Raw genomic sequence first — 25052 nt, forward strand, 5'->3', positions numbered from 1 at the left:
GGTTTTTGTTGAACCGTGGGTTGTTTGTTGAACTCTGGGTTAGTGTGCTGTTTGAACCCAGGACATTTTCCACAGCTTGTCTTCTTAACCACGCAGTGTGGCTTATTTTTCTTGAACAAGCCACCTTGAGAACCCATGGTTTGTTGCTGGGTTGTTTAGGGTGGTTAACAAGCCACGCTAACAAGTCGAGCTCAATTTAGTCTTGATGTCTCATTTTGAAACAAAGGATACTGTGAAGCTGGACTTTCTGGATTATGCCAGATGAAGAAGAAGGGCTAATAAAAAAATTAGAAAATACTCTGAGAGCCAGTTCACATTCCTGATGGCCGCTGAATTTCTCCGATCATCATTTCTTCTCTGCTCACCCCAGGCCTGATGCCCATTCATATTTGCAATTGCTGCTCACTTTGCATGAATGGGAGATTTGCACCAGCCTTCCGAAATCTTTGCAGGTCTCCCCAAATTTCTGCCAGTTCCTTCCATGGACTAAAGCTGGAATGTTTCAGTCTACTGAGGAAATTTGGAATTTTGCGCAAATCAAACCAAGAATCGGGAATGAGATGAACGTAAGGATGCGTTTTGAAAGATTGCAAATACTTTTGATGGAACGTGCTCGCATTCAGGACTTCGAATAGGGCATGTTCACATGTCTTGCAAGCAAAAATAAAATTCTCCTACATCCCTAGTTCACGCAAACGTCATAGCCTGGGGCAGCAGTGCCCTCCAGTCATGTACAAAACTGGGGGGGGCAGGGATTGATTTTTGGCATCTATGTCTGCAGCATTGAAATCCTGTTACACCACAAGGCACAGAAACACAGGACGAGTGCAAAACTCTGTCACAGGCTCATGAAAGAGTCAGGCTAGGACAAATGTAGTGACTGGCCCAAGATCACCCAGTGAGTATCTTGGCCTACAGGGAGATTTGAACCTGGGTCTTTCCCGTCCTTATCTGACACTACAGCCACTACAACATGCTGACTCTCAAAGTGTTTCTGTCTCACTTCTCTCCTAGACTAAAGTGCCACAACAAATGTACCAAAGAGGCCCCGCCGTGTCACCTGCTGATCATCCACCGTGGAGGTAAGAGCAGCTCCCAGGAAGGGTCTGCAGTCTTCCCGTGGCTTTTGTAGCCCAGAACAGAGAGAGACATTTGCCTTCCAGAGCTCTTTTTTTTTTTGGTCTTTGCACACCGAGCGACTAAACCTCAGCACACCTCCTGGGGTTTCTAGTACCACCGCTTTGCTTTGCTTCTTTCTCTTGTCTGCCTGCAGTAATGACTTCTCATTTGCACCGAGCTTCTGCCTTTTCACAAATTCTAGAAGAGAATACTGTGATTGCATGCCTTTTTTTAAAAAAAAAAAAAGAAGAAAGCTGGGCTGAATATCCCCTTTCATGGGACCATTTATCCCCCAATGAAAGTGAGACATTCGGCAATTTGAGGCAGGGAGAGAGAGAATGCTAAGAATTTTCAAAGGGAGCCCTTACTAAATAAAAGGTACTGAGAGTTCTCTCTCTCTCTCTCTTTGATTCATTCTCTCTCTCTCTCTTTCAATGAACAAGCACTGCCATTAGAATATCAGGGTTCCCAGGGGTATTCTTCAAGAGAAAGATGGCTGCCCCATTAAAGAAAACAACAACAACAACAACAGCCACAATAACAACAACAACAACAACAACAACAACAACAAGACAGACAGAGCTATACTTGGGCACATCATATTTAAAGGTCACCTCCCTGTATCTTGTGGAAGGTCTGAGGTTGCGTGAGTGATTAGGGCACGTCAGATACCCTCCAGGGAGTCTGCAGAGTGGAGGGGACCTTTCCGCATGGTGGTCTTTGATAGAGTCCACTGGCTCCCCTTGGTCTCTGTGGGTCCTGAGGGTATCAGTAGTTCTGTTCCAAGCAATGGCCACAGTACTGTGAGGCTTCTGGTCCAAATGGGTGTCTATGGCATGAGTTCAGGGTCCAGCAGAGCAGCTTCAGGCAAGAGAGGGCGAAATCCTCATTTTGGTGAGGCAAGGGAAGGCTTTAGGCTTTATTTATAAATAAATAAATAAATAGCACCTGGGACAGCTCCAAAGGGAGCTGAACCTGGAGCCCCCAAGGAGCGGGATTCAAATGGTGCTTCAGCAACAGGAAACCCCAGATCAAGACTGAAATAAAACTGCAGCTCATTCTGAGTGGCTAACTCTATCTGCAATAGAAGATGTTTCTTTCAGTTAAAGGAGTCTAGCCATTGACTCCCAACAGTTCTGAGGAGACCATGTTTCTGCTGGGATTTATGGGCTGAAGTCCTTGGAGTCCTTAAGCCAGAGAATGTCTATGACCATCACCCCAAAGTCCTCAAAGGATCCCAACCCCTTGTCCTTAGCAGGAGAGGCTCCAGAATTAAAAGTTCTGGAAGAGGACATAGTCATGGAAAGGAATCATAAGACTTCCACTTCTGTAGGTCCTTGTTCTCCAAAAAGATCTCAGGAGACATCTCCCCTTGCCACCCTTAGATGTCATCAGAACCTGTTAAAACAGGCCAGGTCCTTTTAAGAGACAAAGCCCCAGTCAGTGTGGAGGCAGGGCGAACCAGCTTAAAGGAAGCCAAACTCCTACATAAGGCTCATTCTGAATCTGCTGTTTGTTGGAGCAACAGATAGACAACACTGACTGGCTTCAAGCATCACTTGGAGCTTTCCTCAGCACTGATCTTTTCCCATCTGTGAAACACAACCTACTCAAATACCTGCTAAAGTTTGCACCCATAATAGAACCTTGCAACCCAGGCTATATCAATGCTCTGCAACGTGAAGCTCTCACCTCAAGTGAGGCAGTGCAAGGCATTGACAGAACACATGACCTGCAATGGTACAGAGAAGTGATGGGAAGGGAGGCTCTTCTTGTGATCAACTTCCTGGGGGCAATAGTGCCATCTTGGGCTGGCTCTGAGGGCAGTTTCCTCTCTCACTCCAAGGTCTTTTCTGAATTCATGGCTTCATCCTTTGAAGATGGGGAGTCAGACCCTGGGGTCATGACAGCAGATGGTACTTCCAAGGAGGTCTCTTCTAGTTCATGTTGCTCTCAGTCTATAATATGTCTTCTTTTGCTGCATGGAGGAGAAGAATCAGCCAGGTGGATGTTTGCTGGCACATTGCTGTCTGCGAAAATGCTGTGCTCCCTTCTCGGCAGGAGAACACTTCATGCATATGGAGAGGAAGACTTACAGGCCCCAGAAGGGAAGCTTCTCTCACCAGGAACAGCTTTGCCTTTTCATTAAAGTGTTCCCCATGCAAAAGTGATTACCTGGAGGGGGGATGCTTGAAAACCCAGACTCAGAAATATGCATTTCATTTAGCTCTAATGAGGCTGCTGCTGTTTTCTGCTTGCTAAATACACCTTTGCTGAGAATACTTGTCTTTGCTAAATGCTTTTAATGAGCCGCTTATTGTGTCTAATCAGATGTCTTCAGTGGCAAGATTTAAAATGCTGAGAGCATTCAGGTGAGCTCTGCAGTGGCTGGCACTTGCTCCTGGGCGGGGAAAGGGCAGGCACATTCCACTGCAATGAATATGGAGAAACTCTTTCCGATGGTCAGAATCTGGGATTTGCTGTAGCCCCCTGAATGTCAGTGCTGAGTCAAGAACATCCTTCCACTTTCCCTTTCCTGTCCTCGTTCCACTTCTTCTTCCTCTTCTTTCCTTTTCCTCTTCGCTTTCCTCTTCCTTTTTCTCTTCTCCTTCTCCTTCTTCTTCCCCTTCTGCTTTCCTTTGTCTCTTTTTTCCTCTTCCTCTTTTCCTTCTGCTTTTCCTCTTCTTTCTTTTTCCTATTATTATCGCTGTGCAGTATTTAAAAGCAATACACGAAGCCCGATCCCATAGGCTTACAATCTAGAGATGGACAGTTGGGAACAAGGGAAGGCAAAGCAGAAGTGCAGGAAGGTCAAACAGAATAAACCTGGGTGAACCAGGTGTGCTTAACCGCACAAGCCTATGCACATCTACTCAGAAGCAAGTCTCATTGAGTTCCTTGGGACTTACTCCAAGGTAAGAATGAGCGGTATTGAAGCCTAAATGTAAAAACAGAGGAAGATCGTCATATCTCGGATAGAAGTGTATCTCTGTGTAGAGAACGAAGAAGGTGATCTTTTGCTAAAGATGGGTGCCAGTAAGTTGAAGAGCATTTAGAGGAAGGAGGTGGTAGATGTATAGCATGGGGACATTTGGAAGTGATTACAAGAAGCTTAAAGTGTCAGCAGGAAGAGATTTGTAGTCAGGCTTGAGCATAGGTAAAAATAACCCTTACGGAACTAGCAATCATGGGATAGGAAACCAGGTCCCAACATGGATCTGTTACTGCTTGAAAAGATGGAGAACAGATACTTGGCATCAGTGGTCAGTTTTCGCAACGGAGACTGGCGCATTCCAACAGCCTGCCTTATGACCTGACTGTTCGACATATTAATAAACCATCTGGAAAGGGCAGCCAACGCGCTTGATGGCACAAAATAATTTGTGACGGGGAAGGTTGTAACAGACTGTAAAATTAAAGTAAAAAAATAGGAACTCGCAGGACTCATGGTGCGATGACCAAATGGCAGAGGGAATTTGGTTTTACGTTGATAAAAGGGCAAAGAAATACAACATCAGAGGGAAATGATCTAAAGCTTGCATGTAAAATGGAAACAATCCAGAATGCTTATCTTTCTTTGGAACAGAATTGCTTTGACAAGAGAGCAGCTCAATGTACAATGTGAAACAATCTCTAAAGGCTGGTAAAAGAGCGACATTCTCTCTCTCTCTCTCTCTCTCTCTCTCTCTCTCTCTCTCTCTCTCATGCTCACACATATCCCCTGAAGTTGATGATGCATTGGAATGAGTCTAGGTACACTTACCTGCGCAAGGAACCCTACACCTTCTAGCCCTTGTAGCTCACCCCACTGGCTGCCCACACAACCGCGCATGGGTCCCTTTTAGGGATGGAGAGACTCAACTCCACCCATTTTTGGTGGCTTCTTGACAAACCACCCACTCCAGTCTGTGGCGCTGTGTGAGCTTCCGTGGCCTCATCTGATGAGGGCATGTGCCCAGCTGCAGCTCTCTTTCAAGCCTCCATTTCGCCACAAAACGGCAGCTCAGAATATCCGGGAAGGTCATTTTGCATAAATGGTGGTTGTAAAGCAGCCATTTATGCACCATTACGGGCGTGAATGTTCCATTTGTGCCTCTAATGTTGTGTAAATGGCTGCTTTATGGACACCATTTATGAAGCATGACCTTCCCGGATATTCCTGAGCTGCCATTTTGTGCAAAATGGAGACTTGGCAAGGGGTTTGGCTACACTGTCAGGTGCTCACTGAGCCGCAAGGTGCCTGATGAGTCTGCCTGCAAGCATACCACAGGACTCCTAAACTCACTCGAAAGCTCACAACAGCTCTAGTTCCTGGTTCTAGCCATAGCAGATCCAAATCCCCCTGTCTCTCAGGAAGCAAACCGATTGAGGATAGTCATGCCCCAGGGACTCACGAGGACAGCCTTTCCCAAGCTTGAGTCCCTGAATGTTGCTGGTCAACAGCCATCATCCCCAGCCAGCATGACCGATGGTCAGGGAGGATGGAGGCTGTAGTCCAACACCATCTGAAGATCGAAGAGGAGAAAGGCTCCACTAAAGTGCAGCTGCAGGCCATGTCTTCAATTTCTCAAAGAGACCGCATGTGCGATTCTGGACGAAACATACCAACTCCGAGAGAGTTCCCTACCGGGGCAATTTTGATTGGCTCGAGATGGCTCTGGATTCTGGAAATATAATTCATCTACAGGTGGGACTGGTTTGATCTAAGACAGTGGCAGGAGATGTCAGAGGAAAAGATGTGGTATACTTCAGTGGTGGTGGTGGGGAAATCCCTTGCTTGCGAGAGGGCTGAAGTTCAGTTTCCAGTGTTTCCAATTAGAAGGCTCTCAAGCAACATAGTTTGGAAAGTTCTTCTCAGACCCTGCATGGCCACCACTAGCCAGACTAGGCCAGCATTGGAGAGGATGGGCCACTTGTACAACAACAGCATAAGGCACCTTCACATGCTCATACAAGTAGCTTAAGCAGAAGGAAAGTTTGGTTAGTAATTTGTGATTGAACCAATAGGATCTAGGAGCTTCAAAAGGAGATGTCCTTCAGATTTTTGAACTAATGCTGAGTCAAAGCCTTGATATTATTATTTCTCTATTCCCCCCACCCACCCTGTCTTCTTCTTCTTCTTTTTTAATCCAGCAAGATTAGTCCGGACAGAATCTGTGCCATGTGATATTAACAACCCATTGCGGAAGCCCCCCAGGTATTCGGATCTGCACATCAGCCAGACGCTTCCCAAAACCAACAAAATCAACAAGGTGAGATGTTGCAAAGTTGCTTCCACAGTGCAGAAAAGGGCATGCCAAATGGTCAAGTGGTTAGAGCAACTCCTGACATGAACCTACCCTATGTTCAGCATCTAAGACTCTCCTCCAGATGCCTCCGCCAAGGAAAATATGAAGGATTCGAAAAAGGGAAACGGCCTTCTTTGTGGTGCCTCCGATTATGGAATGACCTCCCTAATGAGGCTCGCCTGACACCAACACTGTTGTCTTTTCAGTGCCAGGTTAAGATGTCTCTGTTCTCTTAGGCATTTAGAAGCAGATGAAGAGGTTTTAATCAATTCCTGGATTTGTCTTATTGTTGATTGATTTTTTTTTTTAGATATATGGTGTGTGTGTGTGTGTGTGTGTGTGTGTGTGTGCGTCCCTAATATGTGAAAATGTGATTTCCCCCCCAACTGTTTATTTTAAATGTGCACTTTAAGATATGCATATTAAAGTGTGCATTTTTTAAAAAGTTCACTTTTTTAAAGTACACACTTTCCTCCCAATCCAATTGCAAATTCGGGAATTCGCGGACATTTTCAGATGTACCCATCTGAAATGGGTACAAATAGAGCATTTGTGAACTGAAATGAAATTCGTGGCCACCTCCTGCCTTCTCAGAAGATACAATATACATACTTACTCCGAATCCAGTTCTGACCTTTTCTTCTTCACCCTTTCCCCCATGCTTCAATTGGGCTGACTGTCCCTGCATCATCCACAAATACTTTCTAAATTTGTCTGCTTGGATATTCATTGTGCCATTTTAAAACAAAATCCCATCAACTTTTTTTAAAAAAAATTCGGCGGGGGGGGACCCAACAACCCTGCTCTGAAGAGGATTGGGAGAAGGTGACTGTGTGATGGGACAGGCACCAGCCAATTGGTGCTGCACACAGCAGATTTCTTTTTTTCTCTTGAGTTTAATCCTGCAATGAAGATTGTAGAACTTGTCAAAAGGGGGTGAGTGAACATTCCACAGTGACTGTTGAGAGTCACGCAGTATTTCTAGTCATGTGGAGTAAATCACTGTTTATGTCATGGGTGGGTAACTATGTTATGGGTTGGCCATTTCTATACTGCTTCTGCACAGCCAGACTTCAACAATACAGTTGAGGCTGGGGTGCACATGTTGCACACTCCTGGTTTTATGTGCACTTTGGAAGAGAAGCACATTTAACGTGCATGAGCATTCTGGCCAAGGTAGCTTTTATGGTTGCATTATTGAATTAAGGCCTTTTTAAACAGCTGTCTTTGTTGCTGTTGAAAGAGCTACCAATATTCTCATCTGTGGCTCTTGACTGTGGAATAGAGATATGGAGAGGAGAAGGCGAGCGCTGGCTGTGAGACTTTGGGTGTATCGTTTGTGCCAGCAACGGCCACGCTAAGGCATTTGGGATGGTGAACGTTGGACTGACAACTTTGCCTTTATGCCAGCAGATTCCTAAGAAATTCTGGCAGCTGCTAGAGTATTTCTCATAAATCGAGCATTAAAAGTTCAACTGGAGGCCACCCGAGAAAGCCAGAGCTCAGAAAATTAAGACTCAGAATGGCTTCATAGGTCAGGCCCCATTGAGCCAAATAATGTCTCATAAATTCATCTTCCTTTTACTTATTATTATTATTATTATTATTATTTACATTTATATACTGCCCCATAGCTGAAGCTCTCTGGGTAGTTTACAAGATTAAAACGTTAAAAATGTAATTGAACATTAAAAATTGATATACAAAATTTAACACCATAAAAGCATAAAAACAGTCAACAGACAGCGTACAAGGACAATATACATTTAAATGAACTCTTAGACAGGCCTAAACATAGATCTGGGGTCAATTTTTAAAAATCAGCATATACTGTTAAATGCTGTTAAATGCCTGGGAGAAAAGAAAAGTTTTGACCTGGCGCTGAGAAGATAACAATGTTGGTGCTAGGCGAGCCTCATTGGGGAGATCATTCCATAATGAATGAAACATTTGCAACTTTATGTAACAGATTTATGCTTGTCACACAACTGGCAAATAAGTTTTTTAAAATTATTATTATTATTATTATTATTATTATTATTATTATTATTATTAAGACGACAACGGCTTGTGAATGTTGGAAGAACATCAAATTAAAGTTGGGCTGAATGTCAACTAAGAACCCTAAATGTCCATCCTAGGTTAATGGGGGAAGGCAGGGAAGGAGGCATAAAATTCCCTCCCCTCTTTGACATTTGAAGTATGAAGCTTTGAAGGTGGAGAAATAAACTAACTGGTGCCCTGCAAGTCCTTGTGCTGCCAGCCGCCATATACAACACACTTACCCTCCCCTTGCCTATTGCAGTAACACACCAGAACCAAAATAGCCTCAGGAAAAAATAAGCATGCCCTTTATGTTCGGCTCCACCTATTAAAATTTGGTCTGGTGATTTAGGCTTCGGTCCCATTGAACTCTAGGAGGCTTATATCTGAGTATAAATGAATAGGGGAACACTGTAAAATTGCCTGTAGCAGCTAGTCAAATTTGAATGTAGGCTGCATGTGGATGTACATGGAAAACGGAGTGGGTGTGAGTGTTTCTGCTACAGGAAGTTCTACTTTCCCTCCGTCGCCCTGGTCTCCTCAACCCTACTCCATTTGAATGCAACTATTGACGTTTCCTTCCATGATCCGTGCAAGACCTTTACTTTGTCTTAGATCTCATTTTTTAGAAGAACCTGCTTGGCTATCTGGTCTGTCTCTGGTTTGGTGCATTCTGTTCTTTCTTCCTTTCATGCTGAAAAGAAAAATCTGGTTCAAGACGCCCGAGGGCAACTTTGTGATTAACAGAGGGGCCAGCCAACCAGTGCTGTGCACAGTCCTGTTTGGAGAAGGGTGGAGCCACCTTTACGCCCGGCACAAGCACTGACCAATCAGTGCTGTGCAAATCTCGCTCCAGCTGCAAACACAAAGCAGTTTTTCCTCTGAGTGGGGCAGAAGACTGTGCCTGTGTCTGAGATGCAACGGGTGCTCCTGCTATTGAAAGTATGTAAGGCTGTAGACAGCCATACAGATTGAACCGATCAAAGCTTGCGATATTTGAAGTGACATAAAGCACTCCATTCTGTCTGTTGACTGGAAGACTGGGCATGTCAGGACCAGAGGTAGCTGTGCTGGGGAATTTCATTTGGTCTACATTTTGAAGCATAAGAATATAAGAAGAGCCCTGATGCTGGATCAGGCAAAGAGTCCATCTAGTCCAGCATTCTGTTCACACTGTGGTCAACCCATGGGAAACCCTCAAACAGGATATGAGTTCAACAGTAACCTCCCGCCCATGTTCCCCAGCAACTGGTGTACATAGCCTCTGCATATAGCCATCAGGTCTAGTAACTACGGATAGCCTCCTCATCCAGGGATTTGTCTCACCCCCCTTTTAAAGCCATTCAAAATGGTGGCCATTGCTACATCTTGTTGTAGTGAATTCCATAGTTCAACTTAGCGCTGTGTGAAGAAGTCCTTGCTTTTATCTGCCCTGAATCTCCTAACGATCATCTTCATGGGTTGACCCCATGTTGTAGCATTATGAGAGAGTGAGAAAAATATATCCCTATCTACTTTCTCCACACCGTGCATACACCTCTATCATGTCCCCCCTTACTCGCCTTTTTACCAAGCTAAACAATACCTAATGTTGTAACCTTTCCTCACAGGCAAGTTGCAAGCTGACATAATTTGCACCTCTCAATTGAATTCTTCCAGATTTGCTCGTCTCTGAATTTTGCCATGGAGGTTTTGGATTAAAAAGTGCACCAAAATGCATATAAAATATTATTTTATAATAAAATGCATATAGAATGCATAGTTTCCAATGAAATGTGTGTAAAATGCCTTTCAAAAAAACAACAACAACTCATGCAGATTAATGTGGAAACTGGAAGGAACTGACTTTTGAATGAACCCATGAAATTGTCAAGGACCAAAATAAATCCATCCCTAGTCAAGGGCCAAACCTCTGTCTCTCAAACTTAGGGGAGGAATTTACATGTCCCCAGGCTAGATCCCTGTTTATACCCATTAGTGAAAGTGATAGAGAAGGAAGGAAGGGAGTAGAAAGTGTGTCCCATCCTTGTCTGCCATGGAAACAGGAGCAACTGCAATAAAATGAAAAGAGAGGGGAGGAAATTGTCCATGGTTTTTCCCCCCGGCTTTGAAATAGCATCTCCCAGTTTACTTGCTGGTCTGTTCAACCATCTGCTGGCCCAGAGCTTTGCAGATGGCTCTTTGGGTTTCCAGGCACGCCTGCCAATTCAAATCTCAAAGGGACTGGTATATATTTCAGCAAATCTGGTCGACGCTACATAGAAACCTGTTGGGGGGTGGGGCAGGGGCTTGTAAGCAGCAAGCTGGCTCAGCAGAAGAATCCAGCAAGGTCCATTGAGGAAGCAAGCAGAGGAGAGAGAGAGAGAGAGAGAGAGAGAGAGAGAGAGGCCCTTTCTACACCTAAGGGTTATCCCAGGAAAATGGAGGGATCGTCCCTGCCTGCTCCCGGGATCCCTTGTGTGTCATTTGGACGCACAGGGATGATCCTGGGGGAAAAGGCAGGTGTAGAAATGGCCAGAGAGAGAAAGAGAGACTGGATGGGCAAAGAATATCACATGGACTTGATACTTGAGACCGAGGTAGGCCTTATGTGTGATAGGGGATTACCACTGGCAGGGCAGCTCCATGTTGAATTCACTCCCTCTCATCACAAGGAAGATCATTTTACTCCACATTATGTGAAATCATCACATGAATTTTCCAGGTATGGATATAAAAGTTGGACAATGGGGAAAAAAGAAGAGGATAGGAAGATCAACTCTTTTGAAATGTGTTGGAGGAGAGTTTTGTGGATACCGTGGACTGCTAAAAAGACAAATAAGTGACTCCGTAAAGGAAGATATAGACATGAAGTTACAAGATCTGAATAGGGTGATTTGCTACAGATGCAAATGGAGGTGGCTGATTCATAAGAACATCAGAAGGGCCCTGCTGGATCAGACCAAGGGTCCATCTAGTCCAGCACTCTGTTCACACAGTGGCCAACCAGCCATCGGCTAGGGATGAACAAGCAGGACATGGTGCAACAGCACCCTCCCACCCATGTTCCCCAGCTTACTGCCTCGAATACTGGAGATAGTACACCATAAGTCAATTTGAAGACACATAACTAACTACCTAACTATTTTCCAGGCCTGGTGAATGGCAGTCAATCTAGGTTAGGGAAATGTAAAATGTGACATTAATATGGGCTAAGTGGCCCTAGATCAGGGCTTCCCTGGACAGCATCACTCCCTTCTTCCTTCCCCACCCCATTCGCCCTGACCAAAACTGTTTGGTTTTGGACTACCTGGGGACAATCCTGGGCTCAATGGATAAATTGTATGATCTGGGGTCAAGTAGCTCCTAGATTCTCTGGTTAGCTCTTGAAACAATGGGCAGCTTCTTTCATGCCCCTTTGGGCAAGCTCTCAAGAGCTCCCATTTCCTGGAATTAAAGTTTCTGCTATACCAGAAGGAGACTTTTGCCAGCCTTCACAGTCGTCTTAAATCTGCTTGCTAGATTCTTCAGTGTCTCAAAATAGAGGGCCCTGATGTACACATTGTATAGGTCTTATTTGCATTCCACCTGTGTGGCATTTGCACAAACTGCTTCTCCCCCCCCCCAATAGCTCCTTTCCAAATTCCCTCTCCCTCTCTCTCCAGATTTCTAAAATGTGTTTAGATGCAGGCATGCATGAATAAATGTATTTAAACCTTTAAGCCAAGTCTTCCTTTCCAATCACAAACGATGCCAGTCCTCCAATGAGTCCTTTGCTTTTCCAAGCTGATAAAAGAACAAAGGTCAATGTTTGAGGCACAAAAGTTACTCTCATGTGGATATTGCCTCGATCTATGTTCACATCATTCCAACTTTTATTTATCCATGGATATTTTTTTTAAAAAATAACAATCTCTCCATGACCTGTAACTTACGTTGCCTTCCCCAAGCACAAGAGAAAGACAACAAGTGAGCGGCTTGCTGCAAAAGAGTTTGTGTGATTGCTAATGCGTCGCTTCCGTTTAGTTGTGCGTGTTTGTGGGTAAAGGAGAAAGGAGAACCCAAGTCATTTATGGGCGATTTGATCTCTGTATTAGGGACTCTGTACAGGTGATGCATAATGTTTCTGATGGTCTTATATGCCATGTTCTAGAATTCCTGGTGGCTTGTGCATCCTGAATTGTGTGTGTGTGTGTGTGTGTGTGCGTGCATGCACATGTGCACATAGAGACACACATGTCAACATGCACACACAGGGCCTGTTCAGTTGACGCACTAAGCCATAATATTTCACTCAAAATGCTTAACCTCTATGGCTTAGCATGTTGTCTGAACAGGGTCACACACACACACACACACACATTCACACACAAACATGTTAACGAACACACATTAATACACCCTGTTTGAATGAATTGGTTAAGGCAGGGATGGGTACTGTGCAGCCCTCAGACTCCATGCGGCCCGCGGGCCAATCTCAAAAGCTGTCAGCGAATGGTCCATTGAGACCCTTTCTGTCTCTCCCCTTGCAGCCTGCTGGGTGGGAAGAAAGAGGAAGAAGAGGGAGGTGTCAGAACAAGAGAGAGACACACAGAGAGAAAGCATGGCAATCCCACCCACCATCAGCATGTGGCCCTTGACAGATAACTTCTAGGGATGTCAGAGAAATCTGACCACAGAATGGAATTCACTGAGCTTTCATCAGCTCAAACTAAAGATGCTGCAGAACTTGGACTAAAACGAGTTCTGATTTCTAAGAATCCAACCTGTGGAATCCACTGTGGACCACACAAATTCCATGGACTTCGGAATTATATATATTTTTTACTTTCCCAAAATTTACGCAAATTCATTGGCAGGAAAATGTGCACGTTTCTGCTGAGGCATGCGCCATGCTGTAGAACATGCACAGGGGAAAGTCTAATGGAATGGGAGACGATATGCTCAATGTTGCATTCTAGCATAAATTATGTCGATTGTTGCAAACTTTCTTGCCACCCCAACCCCCTCCCCACCCCCCCACCCCCAAAACTGGACCCAACTGTGGTCTCCGTCTATCGCCTGTAAATTCTTCTGCCTGTCTTTTCTTCACGGCAGCATTGAGCATTTGCTAGGCAACAACCCCTACCGAGCCGCGCGAAGAATGTGCAGTGTGGTGCAAAATGCCCATCTGTCGGCTTTACCCTGAAGTGCCCTCCGTTGCCTCCGTTAAGTTAAATGGCCCGTGAGGAATGATCAATGGGGAGTAACTTGAGCTGACTTGGACTTTCTCTCTGGAGAATGGGAGGGTGCTTTTCCCCTTCCCTCCCCCCCCACCTTGAAATGCTCAATGGTTACACTGCTCCCCTTGGGAGTCAGATTATTCAACAGCACATGCTGTAGCTCTAATGATGTTGCACTGCCAGTTACACCAGTGAGAATTTCCTCCTCCGTGTCCAAGAGGAGTTGAGTTCTCGCCAGCCTTTCAGCCACTCAAATACCACTTGGGTGGTTCTTCCTTTCTCTTTGGGGAGGGCCGCTGTAACAATAGCAGGATGGTCAACCCCACCTTTAAAAAGGAACAAACAGATCTTGTATAGATAGAAAAGATGCAACCCAAATGATCAAGGAGCTTGGAGCAACTCCTTCTACGAGGAAAGGCTGCAGTGTTTTAGGGGTATTAAATTTAGGGCAGGGGGTGGGGGAAGTGAGTAAGCAGGGGACATATTTGAAGTGTATAAAATAACGCATGGTGTAGAGCAAGAGTGGGCAACATGCAGACCCCCACCGTAGAAAAAGCAATGTCAACAACAACAATAACAACAACAAATAGCCGTGTTAGTGCTGCGGAGCAATAAATGGACCAAATGGGGAGATTTGTGCAAATTTCCCCCGGTTTGTGCAACTTTCCTCCTTAGGCTGAAGCAGGGCAGATTCAGTCTACGGGGGACCTTTGCACAAATCAGGACATTTGTGCAAATCGAACTGGGAATAGAGAACGCGAGTGCGTGTTCAACAGTTTGCAAATGTTTTCGGCGGACACGTGCTGTGTTCAGACCTTTGAACGGGGCACGTTCGTATGGTTTGTGGCCAAAACCCCAAACCTCATGTATCCCTAGGAAATTTATTTATTTATTTATTTATTTATGCATTTTTATGCCACCATTCAGCTTACAAAAGTATTTCTTGACAGTCCCTGCCCACAGGCTTACAATCTAAAAGACACAACACAAAAGGAAAGGGGCTTGGGAGGGAGGAGGAATACCTTTCTCTGCTTGTGACTAGTGCTGTGCCAAATCCGGCACCCTATTTTTGGGAACCCTTTCTCTCTCTGTGCAAGAGGCTTTTTTTCCCCTGCCTCTTTCACAGGGAGAGGGAGAATTTCAGAGAATTTTCTCCTTGGGGAGGGGGACAGGGTTTCCACATATCTAAAGTGTAGCCAGTTGTTGAGGGGTCTTCATTCTATTTTTAATTTTTAAACAACAACAACAACAACAACATCTCCCCCATTCCCACAGTTCTTCCTGAATGCCTGTTGGAGGCCATGTGACTTCGCCCTCTCCAGTGGGTATTCAGGAAGAACTCCTGGGCTCCTGCAAGTGCCGGGGGTGCTTAAAAAACACCTCAACAACTGCTTACACTAAAAAAAGCTGTGCTGAAACCCTATCCCCCTCCCCAGTGAGAAACACTCTGAAATTCTCACCTCTCCCAGCCTCTTTGACAGAGTTTTTGTTTCCCCCCACAAAATGCTGAAAACGGAAGAATCAATTTTTTTGGCACAGCACTACCTGAGACCATGGAGAGCCACTCGCAGCCGCAGCAGACTATTCTGGGTTTGATAAACCCATTGCTTGACCTAGAATATGGCAGCTTCCTATGAGCTTCCTATGAGCTTGTGTATCTACTTTTGCTTGACGAATTTAAATATTAGCAAGGTCTTGAGCATGCAACTATAGAGTACTGCCAAAGGCCCAGCAGGAGGCTCAGGCACTGCTTGGCTCAAGTATGGCTCAGAGAGCCAAAGATGGGAGGATTAAAGCAGGCGTGTGGAACCTCTTTTAGCCTATGGGCCAAATTACATTCTGGAGGAACTCTCGGGGGCTGCATTCCAGTGGTGGGTGGGGCCAGGGGCAAAAGGTCTGCAGCCCCAAAGACGAGCATATTTTAGCTTATTAAGCCCTAGGAGAGGGGTTTCAACCTTTTAGAATGTTTTTTTTTTTTTTGCGAAAGCTGGGAAGCCACGAAATGAGTGACATTTGGGGAGAAAGATGCTGTCGGGGGCCTCCAGGAAGGCCAGATTTGGCCCCCAAGGCTGTGGTTCTGCACCCCTGGCTTAAGGTGTTTGTGTGTGCTCATCATTTTGTTCCTCCTCCTCTCCCAGGATCACATTCCAGTGCCCTACCAGCCTGACTCTAGCAGCAATCCTTCCTCGACGACCTCATCCACACCCTCCTCACCAGCTCCTCCCCTGCTGCCCAGCGCCACGCCGCCTTCTCCCCTGCACCCCTCCCCACAGTGCACGCGGCAACAGAAGCAGTTCAACTTGCCAGGTACCTGCTGCTTTGATGCAAACTCTGAGCTGCTCCGCCAGTGGTCTGTCAGTCATTAGTGCAAGAAATGTTGGGTTTTCTGAGCCTCTTGTGCTGCCCGACAAGCCATGGTTTCAATCCCTCAGACCACGGGTGGATCACATGTGGCTCTTGGCTTAATTTCGAAAGGCCTTTGCATGACATCGGTTTGGACCGCAAGCATGGTCGGTCCCTTCCCGGGCAAACTGCTGAGTGGGAAGGAAGGGGAAGAGAAAGGGAGAGAGAAAAAGAGGGGGGTGGAAAGAGGAAGGGGTGGCAAGGGGGTGGAAGAGAGGGAGGGAGGGGAAAGAAAGGGTGATAAGTGTGTGACATAGGAAAGGGGTGACAGAGAGAGAGAGAGGGAGGGAAATGGATGGCAAGGGGGTGGAAGAGAGGGAGGAGAAAAGAAAGGGTGATAGAGAGAATGTGTGTGAGGAAGGAAAGGGGTGACAGAGAGGGAGGGAGGGAGGGAAAGGAGTGGCAAGGGGTGGAAGAGAGGGAGGGAGGGGAAAGAAAGGGTGATAAGTGTGTGACAGGAAAGGGGTGACAGAGAGAGAGAGAGAGGGAGAGAAATGGATGGCAAGGGGGTGGAAGAGAGGGAGGAGAAAAGAAAGGGTGATAGAGAGAATGTGTATGAGAAAGGAAAGGGGTGACAGAGAGACAGAGGGAGGGAGGGAAAGGGGTGGCAAGGGGTGGAAGAGAGGGAGGGAGGGGGAAAGAAAGGGTGATAGAGAAAGTGTGTGAGAGAGGAAAGGGGTGACAGAGAGAGGGGGAAGAAAGGGTGATAGAGAGAGAAAGTGTGTGAGGGGCAGTGAGAGAGGGGAGGAGGAGGAGGGAAGAGATATATATATAAAGGATGGCAGAGAAAGTGTGTGTGTGTGAGAGAGAGAAAGAGAGAGAGAGAGAGAGAAGGAAGTAGTGATACAAAAAGAGAAAGGATGGCCTCCTACTCTTTGGGTTCTAGCCCTGACTACCTCAGGTGTTGAATCCACCCATTCCTTTTCAAAATTACCCGTGAGTGTAATTAGCTGAAAAACCTCCCCCCCACCCCCGGCCGCCAATGGAGTCACTGCTTTGGAGAGTGCCTCTCGGGTATAACTGATTGGACCTGGCCATCTCTCCTCTCACAGCTCTTTGGGGCCTGCTGTTGATTTGATATACTTTGAATTTAATTGGTTTAAATGGCAACATTTTGATGTTAACATTGTTGTGTTTCGCTTTTGGTATTTTAGTGATTTGGGATTAGTTAGCAAAAGGTTTGTCAGTTAAATGAGGATACCTTAAACAAATATTATTTTTCTTATTTATGAAAGGAATGCTTACACACACACACACAATATGTTTAGGGAAACATTAATTGTAATGTGCACGTTAGCTTGCCATTGAGGATGCAAGCATGACGAAATGTGTTTGATATTTTTATGACTTACATTTTTGTTGTGTGCTGATATATTGACCGTTTGTTTACTGTTCTTGTGAGCTGCTTTGAGCATAATTTGGAAATGCGACACATCAGTTAACTTTGTGTTAGACGTACATGGAGAAATAGATGGGGAAGAGATGCACGTAGTCATGCAAGTCATCGCTGGTCAGAATGTGGGGGCGAGCCTTGTTTACAAAACGAGTTCCTGCCGTGTTTTTCATCACATGGTGAAAACTTTTTTTAAAAATGAATTCCATCAGGCATTTGACCTTTTGGATTGAATTTGGATTTTTGTGTGGCGGACCCTCCTTTCTGTTCCTTCTGTCAGCCGTAGCTGCCTCCAGAACCACATCTTTAGAGGACCCCGGACCCTCATCCTTCAAAGAAGAGACTCCAGAGTAAATGGCTCGGGGAGAGGATTTGGTCAAAGAAAGGTGTCACAAGGCACCCACCTCCCCAGGACCCAGATCCCCATAAAGATTCCAGGGAATGACCCCCTGGATCAAGAGGAGGTCACTGCTGTCCTCAGACTTTGAAGACTCTGGCCAGAAATCAACTAGCCTTCCGTAGCCACACCCATGTCACAGTTTGAGGCTACTAAAATAGTCCAGGCCCCATTAAGAGACAAATCTTCAGTCAATGTGGATGCAGGGTCAACCAGTCTAAATGTGTCCAAACTCCTATTTAAGACTCAGTCTTACTCTGCTCCTCGTTGGAGCAATATACAGGTGACCCTATCTGGTTCCCAGCCTCACTCCAATTGGCACTTTCTATGGTGCTGAAATATCCCAGTCTGGCTTTCCTGTAAAACCTGACCTACTCCAGACCTCGGTTAAAAATCTGACCCCTAGCAGGACCATGAAACCCAAGAATAGTGCCCAGTGATATGAAAACCCTTGCCACAACTGGGGCAGCCTATTTACAGGACCCATGGCCTGTAGTGGTATAGATATAGATCCTAACATACAAACCAACAAGTACATTCATTTAAAAACAAACAATCCAGAACAGTAGCAAATACCATAATACCTTTTAATAAGGCAACCTAAGAATTCTTGAAACAGCACTGATCAGGAGAGGCAATAAGTCAGTGCTAGAGTATGGGTTTTGTATGCAAAAGGTCCCACGTTCAATCTTTGGCATCTTCAGACAGGGCTAGGAAAGGATCCTGCCTGAAATCCTGGAGAGACACTGCTAGTCAGTGTCGACAGTACTGATTAAGATGGACCCACGATCTGGCCATGTAAGGCAGTATCCTGTGGTTCTAAACCTTTTGCAGAAGGACTGTAGCTCAGTGTAGAACATCTACTTTTCAGGTAGATGTTTCAAATTTCAATCTCTGGTGTCTCCAAATACCCTGGGAAAGAGTCCTGCCTGAAACCCTGGAGAACTTGAGCTAGATGGCCCAATAGCACAACTCTGAATTAGGCAGTTTTCCTACATTCCCTATGAAGTAACATCACCCTCTTCTCCTTTCTCTTTTTGCTACAAACAGATAGCTCATCAACCGTGCAAACCTCTTTGTTTCTGCTATTAATCTTGTCCCATCATAGCTCCATCCCTTCCCCATGCTGAAACGAGGGCTGTTCCTCCCATCACTCTTGTTTCAAGAGGTTTCTCCGCACTCAGTCAACCCAGCCGAATGCATGGCCTTTATTAAAAATAATAATAACGATCCTGGTAACCAAGACGGCAATTTTTCACCAGCGGGAGAAGATACATCAGGAACTGTCCTGTTATCGAACCCTTTCTGCGTGTCCTTGAAAGACCCAAACATCCATCCTTGGTTGCATTTCAAGGCCTTGTAGAAATACAGCTCAAATTACTTCTCAACTTTACAGTTATACCCTGGATCCAGCTCAGGTTGGCAGCAGGGTTTGTGTGTGTGTGTGGGGGAGGGTACCTGGTTCCAATCCATGAGGTCAGTAAGGATGAGTGTGAATTTTCTTTCAGCTTGATTTTGATGAGAATTTACTGAAATTTGTGAAGTTGTCCATATTTGGGACAAAAAATACTCGTGATTTGTTTTTATTGTTTTAAAAAAATCAAGTGTGGAAGGAACTGACAGTTGCATCCATCTAGGGCCCAGGGCTTTGAGTCCCCAACATGATGCCCACAGGCACCTCCAGTGGACCCCACGAAGTTCTCGCTCCCCTGCCCCCTTCAAAAAAAAAAAAATTCTTGAAGAGAAACCTTGGAAAATATTAGAGCAGGCTTCTTTCTCCCCTATTCTAGCATTGCTCTTTTTCTCCCCTCCATCCCTTTGCCTTTATTTTATTTATTTATTTATTACATTTATATACCACCCCATAGCTGAAGCTTGCTGTTTCCCCCTCACTCCAGCCTCTAGTATCACCATTTCTCTCCCCACATCTTAACCTTCCTGTTTCTCCCCCTCCCAACTTCTAGCCTTGCTGTTTCTCTCCCCCCTCTCTTTAGTTGACTTTTGACTAGCCACATCCTCCATGGAAGCCATTTTGTGACCAGCCACATTCTCCATGGAAGCCATTTTGTGACCAGCCACATCCTCCATGGGAGCCATTTTGTGACTAGCCACATCCTCCATGGAAGCCATTTTGTGACTAGCCACATCCTCCATGGAAGCCATTTTGTGACCAGCCACATCCTCCATGGGAGCCATTTTGTGACTAGCCACATCCTCCATGGAAGCCATTTTGTGACTAGCCACATCCTCCATGGAAGCCATTTTGTGATCAGCCACATCCTCCATGGGAGCCATTTTGTGGAGGTGCCCACAGCAGTTTCTCAAATTCCCAATTGTACCCACAGGTCACAGGACCCCTGGCTTAGCTGTGTTGAATCTGTGTGTGTATTCATTCAGGAATGCTAGCGCTGTATTAGAATTGTCACCTCTCTTTCTGACAGCTAGATGTTCGGCAGGTACGTCTGTGGCCCTCTTGGTCTGGGTGTAGCTATTGAATTTGGCTGATGCAGGTGGCTGCAAGTTTCATTTCAGTTCATGTTTGATAAGAATTTAGCCAAATTTGCGAAGTTCATATTGGGAAGGGAAGTGAAACCGAGAGATTTGTCCATCACAGACAATTAACATTTAGAATTGGATTGGCATTTACGAGTTTCTCAGGGAAATAGTCAATGTCTCAATTTGTAATACAGCCAGCCATTATGAACTGGGCAAATTCAAGTCAGAATTAGATTGGCATTTATGAGCTTCTCTGGGAAATGCTTGTTTTGCAGTACAGCTGAGAACTGGGAGCCAGGCAAATTTATATTCTGAATCAGGAAATTATGGATGCTGGTCAGCTTCACTGGCTACAAGTTACAACTGACGTCCCAGCTATTATGTCTAGGAACCTGGTTCTTTCGGGGGTTTGTTGTACCTTGGGGCTTTGACTTTGCACAGCCATTGTGTGCTGGGAAAATGTTGGTCGTCATATGCTTATCTAAGGCAATATTTCTGATCTTGTCTATCTGCTGTTTGGGGAAGGAGATTTTGTGATGGAAGTTTATATGTTAGCCTGCAGTTCATTTGAAAGATGGAAGAGGCAAGTATAAGGTGGCCAGGTATCCCACATTGCAGAAGACAGTCCTCTATTTTTGGAAAGTTAGCAGACGTCAGCCCTCTATTTGAAGGTGTCTTCTCATTGTAGTTATTTCTAAATTAGGACCTATATGTGTAAATTACTAAATGTTATGCACATTGGTGTCTTCTGTTTCATGCCCATCACTCACAAATACAGCCCTTTATGGGATCGGTGAACTTCCACATCACGTCCAACTCAACCGGCATTCACAAGTTGAGCTGCATGTTTTTCCCGTATTCCAGGGACTTCCCCCATAATTTATTTATTTATTTATTTATTTTTGCAGCAATAGACACTTGCACAAATAAGCTATGGCTCAGATTTGCACAAAAATACGCAAATTGCAGATGAAATTTGCACAAATTCTGCAACTTGTGGCTGAGGTTTGCAGATGCCTACTTCAGCAGGTAAATAAAAGAAATATGGAAAATCTGTGGATTGAGTCAGGCCAGCTGGCAGAAGATCTGGGATCAAAGTCTGGGGGGGTCTGTGCCAATGAGGTCCACCCCCACCCCCAATCGGATTTCTCCTATGCACTGCTAATTTTTCTACTGCTCCTCCTCAATCTTATATGTTGTGTAAGTGGCCACCCTGGGGCAGCAAAGCTGGTGGTAGCTGCTCTTTTATTTTTGCTTTTCTGGAGGCCTGTGAAAGTGTAGGGAAAGCGTGTGAAAACCGTGCTGGGAAGCTGGAATGGACAATCAGAGGAAACAATGAATAGAAAGGAAACTTTGCCAGGAAACACTTGGTGGGGTGATGGGAAGGAAAAGTGACTCCTTAGGCCAGAAATACCCAGAATATCAAAGAGACTAATATAGCAACACAATGGTCCTGTCTCCTTCACTCTTTGATGCAGAAGTTCAGGCTTGGGAATGGACTTGAAAACCCATTCTCAACCCCCTGGCTTCACTATTTCCATGTGGGTGAAGTTAAATCCAACAGATTTTTCCGAGATGCAAACGCATTGACACTACAAGCATAATCTTGTCTTTCTACCAGCTGAATGGTCCCATCTCACAGACGCCCCCCCCACCCGGAAATAGTAATTTGTTGGAGGTGCTGATGAGATTTGTATGCCGGAGATCCCTGACCCCCTTTTGCCGACCTGCCGTTTCCAAGGATTTTACTGATCGTGCACGTTAGGCAGAACCGTTGACAGAGAAACGGGAAAAGTTGGCAGGATCCACAAGATCCTTGCTGCACTCTGTGAAGTGGAGCAAAATAGTAAGGGAATCGAATTCAGTTGTATGGAGGAAAGGTGACACTTTGGGAGCTAGTATACCTTTTGCTGTTGTCTGTTTGTGACTCCCTAAGTGAAGCCAATGCTCTTTTGAGTGCTATATAGCGATCAGCCCTTCAACTCCTGGATGCCATAGGTACATGGCCCCGTGCCCTATTTTCATTCTGGACAAGGATCTGCTTGGAAGACATTTATGTAAGGTTTTCAGTAGCGCCTAGTTCCCAGCCAGCTGTGATCACAGAACATGGTTGATCATTCATAGGTGATTTCTATATTATATACTCAACCAGTATATTTGATACCAAACCAGCATAAAACAGGCAACTATTTTTGTGGCCATTGGGTCATTCTTACAAGCCTCATCCCTGCCTGATTTCTAGAGGTGCTTTGGGGCCCTCTGCTACCGCACGTCCTCTCTAATTTGTGTCTTTTCTCCTTTTCAGCCTCCCATTATTACAAGTACAAACAGCAATTCATCTTTCCAGGTAAGTTCCTCTAGAACAGCTGTAGCCCCCCATGGATGTACCTTGCTGTCACGCAGCTCTCTCCCGACAATTCACCTGCCCATTTGGGCCTCCTCTCCTGTCGCCCAGCCCAGGCACAACCTCACTTCCAAGCCCACGCCTACTTGAGTACAACCAGATGAATGGATGGGGCTTGGAGGTGGAGGCGGCAGCGTAGGTGCCATCTTCGACTCCGAACATCTGTCCAGGGCTATTTCTATCAGAAAGTGCTCACTGAGGAAGCAGCCCCACTGTTGTAGTTTGTGAGATTATAGAAAATGCAAGCAAGGGGTGTCCTTCAATGCAAGCTGGGGCAGGAACCCCCCACATGGCTGCCATGGCTGCCTCCAGTGCCCCCCAACACCAAGTTCTTCACTCCCTGCCCCCTTCAAAAGATTTGTTCTTTTTTTCTTTTTTTAACTAAGAGATTGGAAAAGAATTAGGGCCCCGGGTTCTCCTTCCTGTTCCTGAACCTGCTGTTGATCAGCTCTTCAGTGCGCAGAAAGAGAAAACAAGGCTAAGGCATAGAGGGGAGGGGGGAAAGCAAGGCTAGAGACCAGGAGGGGGGAAGATACAGCAAGGTAAAGAAGTTGTTGGGGGGGGGATAGCAAGGGTAGAAGTTGGGAGCAGAGAGAAACAGCAAGAACACGGGGTGAGTGGGAGAGAAAGAGCCAGGCCAGGGGCTGGGATTGGGAAATAGGAAGAAGGCTAGTGATTTGGAAGGGAGAAAAATGGCGAGGAAATGGGTTGGAGGTGAGGAATAGCAAGGCTAGAAGCTGAGAGGAGAGAGAGAGAAGTTGGGGTGACCCTATGGAAAGGAGGACCGGGCTCCTGTATCTTTAACAGTAGGGTGAACCTATGGAAAGGAGGACCGGGCTCCTGTATCTTTAACAGTAGGGTGACCCTTTGGAAAGGAGGACCGGGCTCCTGCATCTTTAACAGTAGGGTGACCCTATGGAAAGGAGGACCGGGCTCCTGTATCTTTAACAGTTGCATAGAAAAGGGAATTTCAGCAGATGTCATTTGTATGCATGCAGCACCTGCTGAAATCCCCTCTTCACCACCATAGTGAAAGCTGCAGGAGCCCTGCCCTCTTGACCAGATATAAAAGAAGGTGGGGCTCCTGCAGCTCCTGCACTGTCTTGTTACAAACACTAGCATGACACCTGCTGTGCGAACTTGCTTTGGCCCCTGCTAAGCATGTGAACGCATGTGTCCCTCTTCCTGTTACGAACTGGCTTCCTCTTACTTTCAGATGTTGTGCCCGAGACGCCCACCCGAGCACCCCAAGTTATCCTCCATCCAGTGATTTCAAACCCAATGTAAGTGGGCCTTGTTTGGTTCTTTGTGTTCTTGCTCTGAAGCTCAGCACTTGGGAGACCTCGTGGAGGAGAAGGCTATCAGTGGCTATTCATCCTGATGACTATAGACTACCTCCAGTGTCAGAGGCAGCATGCCTAGGTACACTAGATTCTGGGGCACATGGGCAGGAGGGTGCTGTTGCACTCATGTCCTCCTTGTGGGCTCCCCACTGGGGCAGCTGTTTGCCCACTGTGTGAACAGAATGCTGGACCAGACGGACCTTTGATCTGACCCAGCGTGGCTTTTCTTATGGTCTTATGTCCTGTCTTGAGAGGTACCTAAGTCTCCAGAGATAGTGCTGCATAACGTTCTCTTAAGGAAGGCAGATGCTGCTTCTGCTGGAAAAACAATTACACCAGAGGGCCAGACCCAATATTAAATAGTAGAGCAAAAGGCCAAGCCAGTGAATGAGCAAAAATGTGTTTGAATTTGCATTGTGTTGGATATTTTGATTCTTTCATTTCTGGCAATTTGGGGGAGATGGGGCAAAATACAGATTGGGGAGGGGGAGGATTTCAAAGAACTTTCTCTCTGGGGAAAGGGCAGGTTATTATTTATTTATTTATTTATTTATTTATATAGCACCATCAGTGTACATGGTGCTGTACAGAGTAAAACAATAAAATAGCAAGACCCTGCCGCATAGGCTTACATTCTAATAAAATCATAATAAAACAATAAGGAAGGGAAGGGAATGCACCAAACAGGCACAGGGGAGTGTAAAACTAACAGTATAAAAGTAAGGTCAAAATCAAGTTCGAAACGCTTTAGAAAAAAAAGTTTTCAGCTGAGCTTTAAAAACTGCGATTGAACTTGTAGTTCGCAAATGTTCTGGAAGAGAGTGCTCCGTTTTACCTTTTTAAGTGTAGCTTAAGGGGATCTTTTATTTATTTATTTATTTATTTTCATGGGAAAATGCCCCATGCGCCTGTCACCGCATTGCAGGCTCTTCACACAGAGGTTTTTAGCCTCCCAGAATTGCAGA

The 25052-nt window shown here is 45.6% G+C and overlaps 2 protein-coding genes across 2 annotated transcripts in view; both read left to right on the top strand.

Moving 5' to 3' along the window:
- VSIG10 (V-set and immunoglobulin domain containing 10) overlaps window positions 1-25052 on the top strand; it is a 497585-nt gene that overhangs the window by 225360 nt on the left and 247173 nt on the right. The window lies entirely within an intron of this gene.
- The window catches only part of KSR2 (kinase suppressor of ras 2), a 227243-nt gene that overhangs the window by 139283 nt on the left and 62908 nt on the right, over window positions 1-25052 (top strand). Inside the window, exons 8-12 of the mRNA XM_063144251.1 lie at window positions 1015-1082; window positions 6247-6371; window positions 15790-15958; window positions 22646-22687; window positions 23961-24027. Of these exons, the coding sequence (XP_063000321.1) occupies window positions 1015-1082; window positions 6247-6371; window positions 15790-15958; window positions 22646-22687; window positions 23961-24027 (471 nt within the window). The remainder of the gene's footprint in view (window positions 1-1014; window positions 1083-6246; window positions 6372-15789; window positions 15959-22645; window positions 22688-23960; window positions 24028-25052) is intronic.

This window comes from Elgaria multicarinata, chromosome 18, assembly GCF_023053635.1.
Source record: "Elgaria multicarinata webbii isolate HBS135686 ecotype San Diego chromosome 18, rElgMul1.1.pri, whole genome shotgun sequence".
In the NCBI taxonomy this organism is placed as follows: Eukaryota; Metazoa; Chordata; class Lepidosauria; order Squamata; family Anguidae; genus Elgaria; species Elgaria multicarinata.